This window comes from Lolium rigidum, chromosome 6 (genome assembly GCF_022539505.1).
Source record: "Lolium rigidum isolate FL_2022 chromosome 6, APGP_CSIRO_Lrig_0.1, whole genome shotgun sequence".
In the NCBI taxonomy this organism is placed as follows: Eukaryota; Viridiplantae; Streptophyta; class Magnoliopsida; order Poales; family Poaceae; genus Lolium; species Lolium rigidum.
In genome coordinates this window covers 266,050,056-266,068,793 of record NC_061513.1, presented here as the reverse complement: position 1 = coordinate 266,068,793, position 18,738 = coordinate 266,050,056, and the positions used below count along the sequence as shown (strand labels likewise).

Genomic DNA, 18,738 nt, shown 5'->3' with positions numbered 1-18,738 from the left:
TTGCATGTTTGTGTGACACCTTATTCCGGTGAAAGGAGGGGTCATACCTAGTGTTGAGCAACATTGGCTCCTCCAATTGTCAAACGAACAAGCCGATATTTTCTTATAACAACAAGATAAATTCATTGAATAAATAAAAATACCACATACTAACAAAACAAATTAACACATGCAAACCTTGACAACTCAGCTTTACTATAAGCATTTTCTTAAGGGAACTAAAGAAGACCTAACTTGTATGGACTAGTCAAATCTTTAAGGGTTAGAAGCACCACCAGTAATTGGCGTAAGTCTGTCTCATCCAGTGGTGAAGCTTCAACAAAATTTGAGAGGAGGCGGAAGGAATCTCAGACGGAGTTGAAGGCACTAATGAAAGGAATTGTGAAAATTTTGTCACAACTAGTGTTAAATATAACTTTTTGATCCAAATAAAATAGTTTTGCTAGGTGGCCAACGATGCTAGCCCTAACTAAGCTCCGGCGGTGGCTTCATCCATGGTTCATTGATAATAAAGAGTAATAGCTTGAAAGGATGATATTTGACAACTACTCACTGAAACTTAACCAGCACCACCCTTGCCACAGTACCACCATCAAATTAGGTTGAATGGCTTGACAACACTACATGAGAGATCGGGAGCCCTCTACTCACTGGATCAAAATACTATTGGCTTCTCGATGTAACAAAGATAGAGTCACGAGACCTCGCAAGATCCAAATGGAGGACGAGCTCTAGGGAGCCCTTTTATCAAAAATTCAAAGATCATATTTTAAACTTTCAAAAAAAAACAACGAAAAAACCTAGATATATTGAATGATGTATAATACTCCAACATGTAAAATCTAAATGTGAAAGAATTTATTGCCTAGGTTAAGTGTGTATCTAACTAAAACAACTGTCAGATTTATCGTTTTTATGTAGACAATAATATTAAAAAAATTGCACTGAGATTTTACATGCTTGTAGGATATCATTACATCTGAATTTTTCAGAATTTTTTAAAACTTGTAAATATAAATTTTTAATTTTGAAGAGCTCCATGAAGCTCGGGCTCCATTTGTTTGCTCTACAAGAGACATTTATTTTGCACAACACTGATAGTATCACGGAACGGACAAACACCATGGATGCACACACCATGGATGCACACACCATGATGCTACAAAAATAAAATTTGAAACAAAGAAAATTGTTTATCATTTTTATTAAACAAGAAGGAGAGAAAGTTCAAAAAAATGGGGCAAAAGCAAAATTGATTTCAACAACGAACTCAAGTTTATCACGGATTCTAGCAGTGCTACCATGCATACGGTATAGCACTCAAAGTGCTTGTAGCACTAAAACCCTTCTCCTCACAACAACACCACCGATCATTACGATTTACGCCTCAAGCATAACAACATATGTATCACACAGCACGTGTAGGCGTAGCTCTTTATTTCACTTAGGTGGTGTATACATACTTCATACAGCATGCATAGGAAGCTTGGTTAACCGACTGAGAATAGGGATATAGGCGATGAGTGTGAAGGGGCATGGCCGCGCACATTTACATACGTAGAGGTAGAGCACGCAAACGACGATGATGGGTATCCACTGGATAATTTGATCACTTCCACTTGCTGCCGTGCTTGCCGGGCTTGTACACCCCGCCGTGGCCGTGGCCGCCGCCATGGCCGGTGTTGTACGATCCCATGTGACCCCCTGCACGCACAAATATACACACAATAAATTACCATCTGCTCAAACTCGAAATCGAAGATGATATACTCCTAGATCGTGCATGGTCATGGTGTCATGACTGATCATGAGGATGGAGTTACCGTTGTGCGCTCCGTGCGAGGGGTAGGCCGCCGGCGCGTAGCCGTGCGCCTGGTAGCCGCCGTGAGGAGGGTAGGCGCCGGCCGGAGGAGGGCACGACGACCCGTGCTGCGGCTGCACGTGGCCGCCGTAGCCGTGCTGCTCGTGCCCGCCGTACCCCTGCTGCTGTACATGCCCGCCGCCGCACCCGTGCTCGTAGGCGCTATGCCCCTGCTGCTGTGCGTGTCCGCCGTACCCGTGCTGTTGCTGGCCGTGGCCGCCGTATCCCTGCTCGTAGCACTGCCCGTTGCCGCCGCCGTGACCCTGCTGGCCGTACCCGTAGCCGCGGCCTTTCCCCCCGCCGACGAGGTTCGACACGAACCCCTTCACGCCGCTGTTCACGTCGTGGCCTCCTCCCATGGTTAATCACTACCAATAAAAGGAAATTAACGATGAACCTTTGTTACTGAAATTAGCAGCTAGCTTCTATATTAATTATCCCAACAAACAATAGGTGCTTGATCTTTCGAGTTGGAAGCTTGTACTAAGTAATTAGCACGTAGTACGGAGTAGTGAAATGAAACGACTCGTGATCACTTACAAGAAGCAGCACAAAGGCAGAGATGATTAGTCGAGTGGTTCGTGCTTGATCTGCTCAGTGCTGCTCAAAACTGTCGAGCCTGCGTCCCATTTTATACCGGCGATCTCTTCTTGCAATGCCAATTTCAGGGTGTGTGCGCGTCCCGCGTGAACCAGGCACGCACGTCGGCCGCGATATTCTTCTTCCGGCAACTTCCAGCTGCCCGGCAATTCAATGGCTGATGATTAGGTTCGATTCTTCTATCTTCGGCGGGGAGTGCTCCGGTGTCCCCCCCTACGCCAATAAAATTGAAGGGGCAAAGAACTATACATGCCCCGTAACTTTCAGAAAATAGACAAACAACCCCTCAATTCAAAACTGAACCCCCTGTTTTAGTTAAATAAAAACCAGCCAATGCCACGTTCGACGTACTAGGAGGATTAAAATTCTCCTTCACCACCACCGTCATTGGCCTCTCCTCGCACCCTAAATCCCCAGAATCCGGCGATCGTGCTTGCTCCTTCAGCGCGGCGACCATGGAGGCGCTCATTCTCGTCGTGTTCCTGACCCCTGCTCACCACTCGCAGATAAACGCATACACCCTCTCTCTCCGTTCTTGACCATGGCGGGCAGCGCACATCGGCAGCCCCGTCTCCTCTGTCCATAACATCATCTCTAACAAAGCCCTTATTCGAGCGAACTGAAAAAACGAAGTTTAGTCTCCCAAAAATTAATTTTCGAGCAGTTTAGTGGCGGAACAACACCATATTCGGAACAAAAAAAGCGAAAATTCAAATTTGGCGGTAACTCATCATCGCGAACAAGTTTAGAAATTTGAAATTCAAACTACATAGTTGCATATTTGCATAGTTGCGGTCGTAAAGGAGATTACATTTACTCTAGTTCGTCTGCGACCAACTCTTAACTTAGCTAATTTCGCCCGTCGGCGACCTACTCTACGCGCGGCGGAGGATGACACCGTCGGCGGCCTACTCGGAGTCGAGGTCGATGACCTCCTGCTTCACGCGGCGTACGGACACCTCCTTCTGCGCCACCTCGTACGTGCGCACGGCACAGAAGGCTTACGCCTCCTCGCGGCGGAAGCGCGCGCCTCAGCCTCCGAGATGATGGCGACATGTTGGATCGCCGTCACCTGCTCCTCGTTGTTGAGGACGTAATCCGTCGATTGGAAGACAGTGTGCACCGGCGCCGCCGCCTCCTCCTCTTCCTCCTCCTCATCCTCGATGCTGTTGTTGGCGACTAGCGGCGCAAGCGAACGGCCCGACTCACCGGAGGAAGACCGCTCACCGCTATTGGCGTAGCGGGCGAGTTTTCCCGGCGGCGTCAGGCCCCAGTTGGTCCAGCGGCGCGCGCTACGCTTCCGCGCGCCCTCCAAGCGGTTCCATTTCCGCTGCTCGGCCTCGGAGTGGAAGATTGGGAGGGAGAGCGACGGTGAGTTGCTCCCGCCAATCCGCCCGCCTCCCCTCCCGCCGCTGCCCGCGCCAGCCATTAGGTCGCGGTGGAGGTCGCGGAAGTGGAGATGCGGCAGCGGCAAGGCCAATAGCGGCGAGGGGTCTTCCTCCGGTGCGTCGAGCCGTGCGCTTGCGCCACCAGTCGCCGACAGTAGCATCGAGGAGGAGGAGGAGGAGGAGGAGGAGGCGGCGCCGGTGCACACTGTCCTCCAATCAGCGGATTACGTCCTCAACGATGACGAGGAGGCGACGGTGATCCAATAGGTCGCACGCGCTTCCGCCGCAAGGAGGCGTAAGCCTTCTATGTCGTGCGCACGTACAAGGCGGCGCAGAAGGAGGTGTCCGTCTTCCGCGTGAAGCAAGAGGTCATCGACCTCGACTCCGAGTAGGCCGCCGATAGTGTCGTCCTCCGCCGCGCATAGAGTAGGTTGCTGACGGGAGAAATTAGCAAAGTTAGGAGCTGGTCACCGACGACCAGACTAAATGTAATCTCCTTTGCGACCACAACTATGCAAATATGCAACTATGTAGTTTGAATTTCACTTTTCTAAACTTGTTCGCGATGATGAGTTACCGCCAAATTTGAATTTGCGCTTTTTTGGTTCCGAATATGGTGTTGTTCTACCACTAAACTGCTCGAAAATTGATTTTTGGGAGACTAAACTTCGTTTTTTTCAGTTCGCTCGAATAATGGCTCAGATGCTTATGGACAGAGGAGACGGGGCTGCCGATGCGCGCTGCCCGCCATGGTCAAGAACGGAGAGAGGGAGAATGCGTTTGTTTGCCAGTGGTGAGCAGGGGTCAGGAACACGACGAGAATGAGCGCCTCCATGGTCGCCGCGCTGAAGGAGCAAGCACGATCGCCGGATTCTGGGGATTTAGGGGGCGAGGAGAGGCCAAGGACGGTGGTGGTGAAGGAGAATTTTAATCCTCCTAGTACTTCGAATCGTGGCATTGGCTGGTTTTTATTTAACTAAAATAGGGGGTTCAATTTTGACTTGAGGGGTTATTTGTCTATTTTCTGAAAGTTACGGGCACGTATAATTCTTTGCCCCTTCAATTTTATTGGCGTAGGGGGGACACCGGAGCACTCCCCATCTTCGGCAGGATTGAAAGGTTGGATTCCCTTTTTTTACGGTTGAAATGGGTGCATCGCCGATGTTAGATCTGGCACGTCGATCGAGCGGCCCCTGATTCCGTACGTGTTGTTGTTTTTCAGTTTTGGCTTTGTCCCCCACTCAGACTCAGGTTATTAAAAACGAAATCTTGTCGCCCATTCGCATCACCTTATGTTCCGACTTCTTTTTCTTCCTTCTTATGCGGACTGATTCACTCCACCTCTCTCTCTTCACCACCATCTTTTTCGACGATTTTTGTACGGCTTGCCTAGCCCTGCGCCCAAACCAGCAGAAAGTAACAAGATGCTGACGAATCAGCTTACAAGACAACAACGCACACAAGCAAACAAGAAGAAGACAAGACACACATAGCTTCATCAACCAAGATGAAGGAACACACGTGAAGCGACAAAAGTTGAAGCTTGGAGGGAGCTCAGTGTTGAAGATATACTAGCCGAAGCATACTCCAAAGGGCCAAATGCCATGATCCGTCTCCAAAGAGAGGCCATGCTCCCTCGCACTGGATCAAAGGGTGACACATCGTCGGGCGGAGTCCGTCACCCTAGAGCATAGATCAAGCATGACCACCATGAACAACCGAGAGATCGCCACCAGAACAACTCCACCACCGGACATGAGAGCTCACCCGGTATGACGCAAGCATCTGGTGCCACGAAGGAACAATAGCTCACAAGATATGTCACCCTCGCTGGAGAACTGAAAAGAGCGGCGTGAAAGGATCCAACCAATGCCACCAACCAAACTTGGACCAACATATCGATGCTCCCTTTACCCCAGGCGGCGCCTTCAAGAAGGACACCACGCCGGAGGCATAGTCGCCGCCCATTCCTTGAAGAATTGGGTTTTCACTCGGGTAATAAAATTAGACATTTGCGAAGATTCTTGCGGGGATGGGCAAAAAATTTAAGTGGAAAATAAAAAAAGAAAAGGAACGTCTGTTAAACGTAATAGATTTCCTAGATATTCAAGCAGAGACTTTTCCCCTAAATGAGAGGGAGAGGTCTCATTTAAAACAAGCAAATGAGCAATTGAATAAAATTCGACGAGATGAGGAGATTAAATGGGCACAACGGGCTAAAGTAAAATACATACAGGAGGGAGGCAATAATACAAAGTACTTCCATTTGATTGCAAATGGCAAACATAGGAAGAAGAAAATTTTCCAACTAGAGCAAGAAGAAGGTACAATTGTCGGGGATGATAACTTAAAAGTCTACATTACCGAATACTACAAGAAACTCTTTGGACCACCAGAGGTTAACCATGTTCAGATGATACAAAATCGGGTTGATGACATCACACAGCTGTCTGAGGAGGAGAATGTTCTCCTAACAGCAAATTTTACCGAGGAAGAAGTTTTTCAAGCCATTACCCAAATGGATCATAAAAAATCACCGGGGCCGGATGGTTTTCCTGCAGAGTTTTATCAGAGATTTTGGGATGTCATTAAAAAGGATCTCATGGCCATGTTCGGCCATTTTCAGGCCGGGGGGCTTCCCTTGTTCAAATTAAATTTTGGGATTATAACATTGTTACCAAAAAAAAGAGAACGCAATACAAATTCAGCAATATAGATCTATATGTCTGCTTAATGTCAGTTTTAAATTTTTTACCAAAGTGGCTACCAACCGTGTGTCGGTTGTGGCACACACTGTGGTTAAACCTACTCAGATGGCTTTTATCCCTGGGAGACACATTTTGGAAGGAGTTGTTGTTTTGCATGAGACGATACATGAATTACACCGTAAAAAGATGGATGGGGTTCTCTTTAAAATTGATTTCGAGAAGGCATATGATAAGATGAAATGGCCTTTCCTTCAACAAGTCTTGCGGATGAAGGGATTTGATCCCATTTGGTGTGACCGTGTTAAACAGTTTGTACAGGGGGTAGTGTCGGCATAAAAGTTAATGATGATATCGGTCATAATTTCCAAACTAGGAAGGGTCTGAGACAAGGGGATCCACTATCTCCTATTTTGTTCAACATTGTAGCTGATATGTTAGCTATTTTAATTGCACGGGCAAAAGAAGCTGGTCATGTGGGTAGTTTAATTCCTCATTTGGTGGAGGGGGGTGTGTCGGTGCTGAAGTATGCAGATGATACTATCATATTTATGGAGCATGATTTAGAAAAAATGGTTAATATGAAGCTCATTCTGTGCATATTTGAGCAGTTATCGGGTTTGAAAATTTTCAAAAGAGTGAATTATTTTGTTTTGGCAAAGCATCGGATATGGAACATCAATATAAAGAAATTTTTGGGTGTGCTTCCGGATCTCTGCCACTCAAGTACCTAGGTATTCCGATACACCACAGAATGCTCCGTAATTCTGAATGGAACCCAGTGGAAAATCGGTTTGCTGCAAAATTAGGATGTTGGTGGGGTAAAATGCTATCTTATGGTGATAGACTTATCCTCATCAATTCCGTTCTCACTAGTCTACCAATGTTTATGTTATCTTTTCTAGAGATTCCTAAAGGAGTGAGGAAGAGACTTGATTTTTATAGATCCCGATTTTTTTGGCAATCAGATGAACACAAAAAGAAATATAGATTATCTCGTTGGAATATCATTTGTAGACCAAAGGATCAAGGGGGTCTCGGTATTGAAGTCCTTGAATTGAAAAATAAATGTTTGTTAAGCAAATGGCTTTTCAAGTTATTAACTGAAGATGGAGTTTGGCAACACTTGTTACATAACAAATATATTAAGAATAAGACTTTGTCTCAAGTGGAAGAAAAACCAACTGATTCTCCTTTTTGGAAGGGGTTAATGCGAGTGAAAAATGAATTTTTCAAGAGGGATTCTTTTAAAATAGGAAATGGGTCGATGGTTAGGTTTTGGAAAGATATTTGGCATGGTGAGGTGTCATTAGCTCAACAATATCCGTCTCTTTACAATATTGTCCAACGAAAGAATGTGTTGGTATCTACGGTTTTGGGTCAATCTCCTATTAATATTGGTTTTAGGAGATACCTTAATGAACATAAGTGGAATTTGTGGTTAAACTTGTGTGAACGCCTAATGTCTGTATAATTGACAAATGATAATGATAAATTTGTTTGGAAACTAACAGACTCAGGTTTATTTTCAGTTAAATCTATGTATCTTGATCTTATGAATGGACATACTAGATTTCTGAGAAAATACCTATGGAAGATTAAAGTACCCCTTAAGATAAAGATTTTTGTGTGGTTTCTTAGTAATAAGGTTTTACTTACTAAGGATAATCTGATTAAGAGAAAATGGATAGGTTGTCAAAAATGTTGTTTCTGTGATAACAATGAGACGGTTGATCATCTGTTTCTCTCTTGTCCTTTTGCAACTGATTTGTAGAATGGTATTTTTTGCTTATAACATTCCTCCTCCAACAAATATTACTAACATGTTTGGTAATTGGTTAAATGGGGTGAATAAGCGAGATAAAGAACATATTTGTATTGGCATTTCTGCACTTTGTTGGTCGATATGGACTAGTAGAAATGATATTGTGTTTAATAAACAGAAGGGAACCAATTTTTTGCAGGTTATTCTTCGTGCGGCGCATTGGATACAACTATGGGCATACCTTCTCCCGGAGGACCAGCGGGATATTATGGATATTGGTTGCAACCGACTATTGGCGGTCGCACGGGACTGCTATTTCCAGGCTACTGGATGGCGGCACATTAAAAGAATCGAAGTTTGAAGATGGATATATTTTGTTTTATTTTCATTTTTGGTTGGCTGGTTACTGTTACAGTTTTAGATGTCTCTGGGTTGTAATAAGGATATTTATTTAAACCTTTGTTTTAATAAAAACATGGTTGTGTGCATCTATTGATGCAGAGGCCGGAGCAATGCTCCCATATCGAAAAAAAAGCTAGGGGATTGTAGGAGGGAGGGGAACCTCGATGGCGCCTCCAGCGAGTGAACGATGTCTGCAGATGTCGTCATCATCGTGGACAATCATCTAAGGATTTCTCCTGGAGCCTCTGCCCCCCTCCTGACCCACCTAGCCAAGCTCTGTCAACCAACCTAGGTCACAAAGCCAACAAACAATCTGCGACCTTTAGATTTGATGTGTGCGACGCCGGAGAGCCTAGCAAGCCGTACCATCACCTTGAAAGGCTATTTTACGCTTATCCGTTACTTTGGCTAATGATGACATCGTAGGTACTGTGTGAAGTAATGGTACCTCTAAATGAGCATACATGTTTTAGTTCATAAGTGAAGATGGTTACATACCCCCAATCGCTAATCAAGAGAAGTGTCGGTGTTTTGCTTATGTTTCTCCCTATTTACGTTTGAGTTATACGAAACACATATTAAGAGTGGTGGTCTCGATGAGCTTGTTCGGGATATTGTGAGCAGCCCATCCTAGTGGTGAATCTAGCCCATTTTCTAGGGTGGGCCGGACCTTACTTGCCTCCAACGGTTTGCAAAGCCGATGATAAAAGAGAGGAAAGAAAGGGCAAAGGCCCTGGTGATTAGGGTTGAAAATGAAACGAAAACGGACGGAAACATGCTTTATCGTTTTTGTTTCCCTCTATCTTGCCGGAATCGAAAATGGAATCGGAAACCCCGGAAACGAATATGAAAACGGAAATCATAGGATATGAATACAGAACGAATACATAGCGGATAGCGGATACGTTATGAAAACGGATATTTGCCACAACACAATGAGGCATAATACCTTGATTAGTAGACTAAAAGACAAACATAAATAAAAAGACAATAAGACAAGATATATCACTTAACTTCGACAAGCGGCAATTCAACATAAATTAATACACATAGTTTAATAGTTGCATAGTTTAAGAGCTGCATGCACACACACAATTATACAAAGTGATTACGGTTAGAGTAATTAGTGGACTTGATACATGGCTAAGCCCAGTTTCATGTGTAAATGTAGGCCTACTAAATGCATGAGCCTCTCTAGGTTATATTTCTGGAAACTTTCTGTATTTACTTTTCCGGAATTTCCTCTACCGTTTTCCTTTCCGTCGGAAAGGGCTCCCTCGTTTTCTTTTCCGTTTCCGTTTATGATTTTGCCGTTTCCGTTTCTTTTCCTCCAAATGTCACTTCCTTTTCCGTATTTGGCCCTCCATTTCTTTTTTCTTCGGAAACGAGCGAAAAGTTTCTCCTTCATTTTCAACCCTACTGGTTAGGGATGTAAACGGATCGGATCGGATCGGATATTGCTCTTACCATATCCTTTACCATATTTTTATAACGGATTCGGATCGGAGCGGATAATGGTTGGATACGGATTCGAATGCGGATTATATCGGATTACGGATATGGAGTGGATTCGGACCGGACTCGGATCGAAAACGGATTATTAAGAAAATATACATATAAAAAATTGATGTATGCTTTTTCATGTAATATATGTTTGTAATTATATACTATAGCTAAATGTACACACTTGTTCGTACAACAGAGAAAATTGTGTTCTAATAGAATACATATTTTGAAGGTTGAACTAACTATATTGTCTAAATATTTAGGGTTGGGCTAGTTTTCTCGGATTATCCTCTTTGTGCGCCTCGGATAATCCGCAAAAAATGACGGATAATCCGTATCCGTCGGATAGTATCAATACCATATCTTCTACCGTATCAGCCGGATATCCGCTTGATCACTACCCGCATCTGTATTCATATCCGGCGGATTTCAAAAAATGCATACCATATCCTCAAAAACAGATACGGATGCGGATTCGGAGCGGAAATTATCGGTACCATTTACATCCCTGCTACTGGTGATGGCCAAGCCGAATATCACGTACAATTTTGGGCCTAATTACATGTAATATGCCTCAACGAGGTAAGAGCTCAAACCAGGCCTAAACGTCCCAACGGGCCATAATTAGCCGCCTTCGCTACACAGGCCCTGAACGTCCCGCTGCGTGTCCTAAACTGCCACAGCTCCCGATTTGGGCACACCGCCCAAACCCACCCGGCCGCGAGTATATATCTGCCCCCGTCACAGCCGGACACAGTCTATAGTCAGTCTTGTCCCCTCCCCTCCCCTCCCGTGGCTAGGGTTTCCTCCGCTTCGCTCTCTCTCGCAGGTATGCCCCGATCCGATCTCGCCTGTCTCGCCCGATTTGTCTGCTTATTTTCTCGCTGGCCCGATTTGGTGCGTGCTCTAATTTAGGTCTGAGTGAGAATCCCTGCTCGATTTGTCCGCGGAAATCTCGGTGGATACCACTGTAAATTAATTGGGATTCGACTGTTCAGCAACTAGCGGTTTTGTCGGTCGATTCGTGATTTTTCTCGCTCGTACGTGTAGATCCGCTTCTATGGCCTGTTGAATTCCAACCTGTTTTGCTTGTACGCATAGATCCGCTTCGGTGGCCTGCTGAATCCAAAGGGGATGCAGAGTCCCAGCTAGAGTACTAGGCTTGCGTGGCTGTAAGCTGCTCTGACTAAGTCTGTGGTAGATGAGCCGCTCTTGGGTCGGAAGGAGCTTGCCTTTGCTATTTCTCTGCATGAGTTTAGTTATATAGATTGTAACGATGGCAGGGCTCTGCTTTGCTATTTGTTCAGATGATTTAACTGGTTGTAAGTTGTAACAGTTTTTCTTTGTTGCTACAGTGCAAAATGCCTCGCTACGATGACCGTGACCGTGATCGCTACGGTGGCAACACAAGGCTGTACGTGGGGCGTCTCTCTTCGCGGACCCGCACACGGGACCTTGAGGACCTCTTCGGCAGATATGGGAGGTGAGCAACTTGGACCTAAATGCTCCGTATTTTGGTCAGAGCTACTTATGTATCTTGATTGTCAAGGTCCTGGAAGAATATACAGCTAGTGTCTTGTCTCGTGGATGGATTTTGAAGTGATCGATATGGCCCCTGTGATGTAAAATATGTGTTGTTAGCTAGTAGTCTAATAGATCTGTATTTGCTTAACATGTCTATCTAAAAAATAATAGTAGAGCAGAAATTGAGAAGGAGCGGTTCTCAATTTATTGCACCGAGCGACATTGTCACCCACACAGTTTTCTCGAGGCAAAGCCATTCCCTACAAAGATGTCTAAACCAGCACCTGTCCTCTGTTCTCCCCCATTGTTTTTTTCCTTAACATCAATAAAATGTGTCCACAAGCCCTTCATGTTTTAACTTATATGATCTTGTTGAAGGTTTTGGGGGCTTACCCAACCTCGGTGTCCATGGTGGGAGGGTGCCCTTGGTGGAATTGGTGGCTATTGTCAGCAAAGTTTCTAGCTGACTTTGGCGATTGTTTTCAAAAATCTATTTCATGTTTTAACGGAAACCACAATCTTGCTGCCTGGTGATACATTTATCTACTTGCATCTTGATGGTGTTGCTGTTTCTGGAAACCATTTCCGCAGAGTGCGATATGTGGACATGAAGCATGAATTTGCATTTGTTGTAAGTATCTTCTCTTGTTTGCCTTTTTTAGCCACTTAATCCACATTTGTACTGTTTACATATGAGGTCACTCCTTTTCCTTTTCTTAATCGTATTGCAGGAGTTCAGTGATGCCAGGGATGCTGATGATGCAAGGTACAACCTTGACGGTCGGGACTTCGATGGAAGCCGAATGATTGTTGAGTTTGCTAAAGGGGTAATCTTCATATATTTATCAATGTGTAATATTTCTTTGTTCATGTATGTGTATTACTTTTTTTTGTCTCTTCTGCCTATGGTCTTCATTGTAATTTTAGGTTCCACGTGGCCAAGGAGGATCCCGTGACCGTGGTGGTGACCGTGAATATATGGGTCGGGGACCTCCTCCTGGATCTGGCCGCTGCTTTAACTGTGGGATTGATGGGCATTGGGCTCGTGACTGCAAAGCTGGTGACTGGAAAAATAGGTGCTATCGTTGTGGAGATAGTGGCCATATAGAAAGGGATTGCCAGAACAGCCCCAAGGACCTTAAGTATGTCCCTTGAGGTTTCTTTTACTGTTAAAAGTACTTGCATAGAGCATTTCTGATATTAGTCATTTGGATGAAACAGGCGTGGAAAAAGTTACTCAAGATCCCCATCCCCTCGCCGTGGAAGGGTTCGTGATAGGAGCTACAGCAGGAGCCGCAGTAGGAGCTACAGGTATAATTTGTTTCAAAAATGACTGCTAGCTTCTGCTGGTTCTCTATGCCATAATTTGCTTATTGTGCTGTTCCGTGGAGTCTGTAGTGTGCACATGGTACCTGCATGTTTTCCGCTTCCAAATCAGTGTCCAAGACGCGTTCTGTCCAATTATCATGGTTTTTTTATGCATGTATTGTTTTTCCTCGTATGCATTTTCCAACTCCCACTGAAATCAGGTTTAGTTTCATCTGTTGCTATTCTGTGGGCATAGTTTTCATTTAAATTTTTGTACTCTGCTGAATGTTAGATTTTATTATTATTTAAGAATCATGTTGATTATGCAACTAATTAATAGAAGGTGTTGAAAATTGATGTACTTTATGTGCACATTTTTCTGGATGTCGCTATTGAATATAAAATAAGTTCAAAATGTTTTATCTTAGCTGTGGTCCATTTTTTCCTTGCATGTTTTGTCTATTTTGTATCAAACTCTGACATGTCTATTGTTCACGCAGCCGCTCTGTTTCTCCAAGGAGGGATGAAAGGCGATCTAGGAGCCCTCGTGACAGTCGCAGCCCAAGGAGGAGCCCCTGCCGCGACAGTCTCAGTCCCAGGAAGAGCCCTCGTGACAGTCGCAGCCCAAGGAGGAGCCCATCACCTGCCAAGGGGAGATCTAGGAGCCCCACCCCTAATGGCAGCAGGAGCCCTGCACCAAGGGAGAACAGCAGGAGCCCGATGAGGGCCGACAGCCGTAGCCCAGTTGACCGTGAGCGCCGTGACATCAGTCCAGCTGCAAATGGTCGCAGCCCAAGCCCAAGGGATGACGAAGGCAATGGAAATGGCCATGCTTCTCCCAGTGGAAGTGGTTAACCTGCTGGGGGGGGTTATTTGATGGATCAAATTCTTCCTATGCCCATGAAGCTTCCCAAACATGTTGAACCAAAGACTGTATTTGTATGAGTTTAAGTTTAATGTGTACTGTGCTTTGGTATTGTTACTCCAGGACGGTAGAACATAATGTCTATTTGTTGTACTATAAGTGCACACCGAATCATTTTGCTTCTCTGTATTCTATCAAATAATCTTGTGCTTAGCTGATTATACTATCTCCGAATGATTATCTGTTTTCGTGCTATATGTTGGATTGAATTATTTGAAAGACATACGTATACATCATCTAAGTAAGTTTTTTTTTTTTTTTTTTTTTTTTTTTTGAAAACCATCATCTAAGCAAGTTGCAATCATTCTCGTCTGCCATGTGTGATGTGGGTTAAGCAATACTGTACAACAAAAACATATACATCGTTTGATCTAGTGGTCTAGTAATTTACCTGAAAAAACTGACACTTGGCATCGTTTGGTAGAGTTCTCTATTGATTTACATCCTGAATAATACAGTATGACACTTGGCAGTAGCATTATCCTTTCAAAACCTTGCATGCGGCTCATTTGCGTCCAACATTTACCATCTGCCAGAAGGTCCCTCTCATGGATGACGCGTCGGTGTAATCGTCGTCTGCTACGCCGTCTCCATCCTCCACGCTGCCGGTTTCACAATCAACAGCGCTCCTCTGATGGCGAGGCGGCGGCGTAGGCGGCCTGAGCTCCGTAACCATTTTGAGGCTGTTGACGTCGGAGAAGTCCAGCCCGTCTCCCTCCTGCAGCCGCATTACGAACTGCAGGCTCCACACGACGTCCTCCATGGCGGGCCGGTCGGCGCCGCGCTCCGCGAGGCACCTGGCCGCCGTCTCGCCGTACTTCCTCAGCGCCGCCGGCCTCACCGTGGCGGCGATGCGCCGGTCCACGATCTTCTCCAGCTCGCCCCTGCCCTGCCAGTGCAGCCCCCACTCCACCAGGTTCGCCATCGGCTTCGGCATCCTCGGATCCACCACCGGCCGCGCGCAGAGCGCCTCCAGCAGCACGACGCCGAGCGAGTAGACGTCGGACTTGGCCGTCAGCTTCCTCGTCCGGCAGTACTCCGGGTCCACGTACCCGAAGCTCCCCTTCACCACCGTGCTCACGTGCGTCTCGTCCAGCTCCGGCCCGCCCCTGGACAGCCCGAAGTCGGCCACCTTGGCCGTGAGCTCGCCGTCCAGCAGGATGTTGGACGACTTCACGTCCCGGTGGATCACCGGCTTGGCGATGGCGGTGTGCAGGTACAGCAGGCCCCTCGCCGCGCCGGCGCACGCCTCCAGCCGCTGCGCCCAGCTGAGCACCCGCGCCGCCGCGCCGCCGCGGCCGTAGAGGCGGCTCCGCAGGGAGCCGTGCTCCATGAACTCGTAGAGCAGGATCATCTCCTCGCGCTCGTCGCAGTAGCCGACGAGGGACACGAGGTGCCGGTGGCGCAGCCCGGACAGCAGCTCGATCTCGGTGCGGAACTCCCGCGCGCCCTGCCGCGACTCCGGGCTCGCGCGCTTCACGGCCACCTTGGTGCCATCCGGCAGCACGGCCGCGTACACCTTCCCGAACCCTCCTTGCCCGACCACCAGGCTGTCGTCGAAGTTGCGCGTCGCTTCTTGCAGCACGGCGAACGGGAAGCGGTAGCTCGGGATCGCCGCGCCGGCAGCTGACACGGGGCTCGGGATCGCCGCGCCGGCTGCAGCCACGGGGCTCGCTGCTGCCGGTGTGTTACTGGCGGTGGTGAAGCTCGACGGTCCAGGAATGCTGATGCGGCCCAGGAGCGGCATCCATGGCATGGACAACTGGGCCTGCGTCGCCTTCGGCTGCTCCTCCTTCGTACCACCCTTCTTCTTTTTCCTAAGGACGATGGCGAGAGCAACGGCGATGGACACGAAGGCGAAGGCTCCACACACCGAGCCGGCAATGACGGCCAGACGGGACTTCCGTGCTCTCGCTGCGGGCTCGACCACGACGACGGAACCGGCGCTCTGGTGCATCTTCATGATCTCGATCCCGTTGAGAATGGCGGCGGGCATCACGATCTCATTTTCCGGCGGGCCGACGTACACGCCGAGTTTCCCGGACGAAGAGCTAGCAGGCAACACGAAATCCATGTAGTAGGGGAATGCCAGCGCGCCACCGCCGACGGCGGCGAGGTCGAGGTCATTCAGCACGTCGGCGCCGTCGACGTAGGCGTTCATGCGGAGCTGGCCGGGAGCCTTGCCGACGATGTCGCAGAAGTGGAACCTGATGAGGTAGGCGGAGAAGGCGTCGACGTCGAACTTCCACGCCATCTGCTTCATGCCGTCCATGGTGGAGCCGTTGGTGAGGACGAGCTCCCTCGCCGTGCTGTACACGGCGTCCGGCGCGTCCGTCACGGTCGCCTGCCCGGGGACGCGGTTCAGCGTCCCGTTGTACCGGACCTCCCTTGTCACCGCGTCGGTCACCACAGAATGGAGGAGGGACGGCCAATCGGTGGTCCACTCTCTCCAGAGCGCGTCGTCGTCGGGCACCACCGGCGGGCCGCCCACGTTGACGCGGTGCGCCGTCTGCAGCGGAATCCCGCCGGCTTTGGTGAGGAGGTCGTCGGGGACGGATACGACCTCGACGGCGTTGACGAAGGCGACGCCCCCGTCGGCGCCCAGCGGCACGAACGTGACGACGAGCGTGTCGCGCGCCACGTCTAGCAGGAACTCCACGACCACCGGCGACGACGACGACGCGTTAGGCGACGGCAAGCCGTTGTCGAGCAGGACGGCGTCCTGCGTGGACACCTTGAACGCCCTGGACGCAGCAGCCAGGTCGTAGCTGCCGCCGTTCGCGAAGGGGAAGAAGTGGAGGCGGAGGAAGTGCCGGCCTTGGCGCCTGATCGCGAACGCGTAAGAGGACGGCACCGCGAACACCCTGGCGGTCCGGTACAGCGCGCCGTCGCGGAACCCGGACACCGAGCCCGGCGAGGCCTCCACCACGGCGCTCTGTGGGGATGTCAGGGTGACCGCGCCGGGGTTGGAGCCGTCGGCGAGGAAGAGCCTCCCGCCCACCGGCGTGTCCACCGAGGAGCCGCAGCTGACGAGGTAGTTGTCCTCGGGAGTGTACGCCGTGGCGCCGCAGACGATAAAGGCCGCGATGACCACGAGAGCTCCCCGAGCCGACCGGAGCTTCGCCATGCCAGCCACGGGAAGCTCAAGAGAGCAGAAACAGGCGGAGGTCAGCCAGAGAGAACTTCATCACTTCAGAGAAACATCTCCTTCTCGCTCGAGCAACATCTAGAGCATAATCGAGCTCCAGGATTGGAAAGTGCTGCGAGAGGAAGAAGAAGACTCCGCTAAGCCAAAGAAGAGTGACGACTGATGATTTAACATAACCTCGTGTTGACGATAACGCTGCTGTCCAGTGACTGACGTGGTGTTGCCTGGAAGCTCGAATCAGCGAGGACTGATTCTTGGAGCAGGCCGAAGATTGCGGGAAGAGCACGACAGTTAGGCCTGGAATTCAAGCTGAGCCGAGCACCAGTCAGACATGATACTCGGCTGGACTCGAAAAACTTGCAAATAGCTAGCTAAAAAATGTCAACAAACAACGTGTAAGAATGATTGATACGTACAAATTTTTCCAAAATTTATAGTTGCTGCTTGTAGAGGCACTTGGCCTAGTTGTGCACTACTTGTTGTGCTTATGGTTGCTCCTTTTTGGATAAGCTCCTATCACTACAATCTGTCCTTACTCAAAGACTCAAACATTTTTTTTTTATTTTTAGCAAGTTAAACGAGCTAAACCACTATTCGGTTGAACTTAGCTTATTTAGTTCGAATCAAACTCGTTTAGTTGAAACTCAGTTCGGCTCGTTATAAATAACTTGCGAATTTTAAGTCTTAATGGGAACCAATTTGGTTCCTCATTAAAAGGGGAATATTCTTTAACGAGAGGCTACGTTTCCGTCAACAACGAGATACCTGTGATAACTTCATCAATCTCAAGATCCGTCGAATCATTTTCTTAAACCCAATCTCTCGGAAATGCTCAGAGAGGTAGAATGTGTGTGTATGTTCATACGGGTAAGTGTATGTACTTATGTGTAAGTGTCTACGCTATCAAACAGGACCATGTTTGGTGTAAACTGAAAAAGTCTTAATTCCCAGCCTAACGACAGTAGTCATAAACACTGAGGGGCCGGCCGCCATCAGACACGACCGGCCGAATTGAGAGCTATACCAAGTGCCGGGAATTCTAGGGACGAACTGGCGGTCAGGCATGCGTATTGAAAACCTCCACCTGAAAGCAACACGGGCGCTGGGTCTGGGTTATGGGAGACGAGACCAGAGCTCGAGACTCAATTATTTGCTCGCGGGGAGTATTCATACGCGTTTGGTGCTATCCTCCGCTTGTTTCAGTATCCTCTGCACACTAAGCTCCAAACTCGAGATGTCTCCATTTCACACTCTAAACATATTTCCATGTTGATTCCTTTTTTAGGCAACCCATTTTTCTTGTTTTCTCCTGCTTCCTGTTCAGAAGTTCCCATTTTACTTGGTCCACCAAACAAACATGAAAAGTCCAAAAATGCTACTCCCTCTGTTTCATATTATTTACCATTAGTATGGATGCACCTAAAACTAAAATATGTCTAGATACATCTATATTAGTGGTAATTAATATGGATTGAAGGAAGTAGGAAGATGCTGCTTCTTCCAAAATACCTTTGTTGATGAATGCTTGTGCGGGGTCTAGCATGCTCTTCGAAAATAAGTGACTCAACTTTTTATAGATATGTAAAAGTTGAGTCACTAATCTCCG

The 18,738-nt window shown here is 47.7% G+C and overlaps 3 protein-coding genes across 4 annotated transcripts; 1 reads left to right on the top strand and 2 right to left on the bottom strand.

Moving 5' to 3' along the window:
- Positions 1 to 1,236: 1,236 nt before the first annotated feature.
- Positions 1,237 to 2,517, bottom strand: LOC124667426 (glycine-rich cell wall structural protein-like). Its single transcript, XM_047204711.1, has 3 exons — positions 2,402 to 2,517; positions 1,824 to 2,229; positions 1,237 to 1,704 (listed from the first exon to the last, which is right to left on the bottom strand). Exons 2-3 carry the CDS (start codon positions 2,218 to 2,220, stop codon positions 1,610 to 1,612), a joined length of 492 nt encoding a protein of 163 aa, XP_047060667.1. The 5' UTR covers positions 2,221 to 2,229; positions 2,402 to 2,517; the 3' UTR covers positions 1,237 to 1,609.
- Positions 2,518 to 11,005: 8,488 nt separating this feature from the next.
- Positions 11,006 to 14,145, top strand: LOC124665079 (serine/arginine-rich splicing factor RS2Z32-like). Of its 2 annotated transcripts, XM_047202481.1 has the most exons (7): positions 11,006 to 11,056; positions 11,583 to 11,710; positions 12,343 to 12,382; positions 12,483 to 12,578; positions 12,679 to 12,893; positions 12,973 to 13,062; positions 13,560 to 14,145. In XM_047202481.1, exons 2-7 carry the CDS (start codon positions 11,589 to 11,591, stop codon positions 13,912 to 13,914), a joined length of 918 nt encoding a protein of 305 aa, XP_047058437.1. In that variant the 5' UTR covers positions 11,006 to 11,056; positions 11,583 to 11,588; the 3' UTR covers positions 13,915 to 14,145. The 2 variants fall into 2 exon arrangements, with proteins under 2 accessions (XP_047058437.1, XP_047058438.1); XM_047202482.1 differs by lacking the exon at positions 11,006 to 11,056 and having other exon boundaries at positions 11,600 to 11,710; positions 12,130 to 12,382.
- A 246-nt stretch (positions 14,146 to 14,391) lies between these two features.
- LOC124663378 (receptor-like protein kinase HERK 1) lies at positions 14,392 to 17,562 on the bottom strand. Its single transcript, XM_047201088.1, has one exon. It carries the CDS (start codon positions 17,109 to 17,111, stop codon positions 14,490 to 14,492), a length of 2,622 nt encoding a protein of 873 aa, XP_047057044.1. The 5' UTR covers positions 17,112 to 17,562; the 3' UTR covers positions 14,392 to 14,489.
- Positions 17,563 to 18,738: the final 1,176 nt, after the last annotated feature.

Bases quoted from the DNA above. Each gene is read 5' to 3' on its own strand.
- LOC124667426 (XM_047204711.1), bottom strand. From the start codon at position 2,220: ATGGGAGGAGGCCACGACGTGAACAGCGGCGTGAAGGGGTTCGTGTCG. The intron at 1,705-1,823 runs GTAACTCCATCC...TTGTGCGTGCAG, and splicing joins CTCGCACGGAGCGCACAACG to GGGGTCACATGGGATCGTAC.
- LOC124665079 (XM_047202481.1), top strand. From the start codon at position 11,589: ATGCCTCGCTACGATGACCGTGACCGTGATCGCTACGGTGGCAACACA. The intron at 11,711-12,342 runs GTGAGCAACTTG...CCATTTCCGCAG, and splicing joins CTCTTCGGCAGATATGGGAG to AGTGCGATATGTGGACATGA. The intron at 12,383-12,482 runs GTAAGTATCTTC...ATCGTATTGCAG, and splicing joins AGCATGAATTTGCATTTGTT to GAGTTCAGTGATGCCAGGGA.
- LOC124663378 (XM_047201088.1), bottom strand. From the start codon at position 17,111: ATGGCGAAGCTCCGGTCGGCTCGGGGAGCTCTCGTGGTCATCGCGGCC.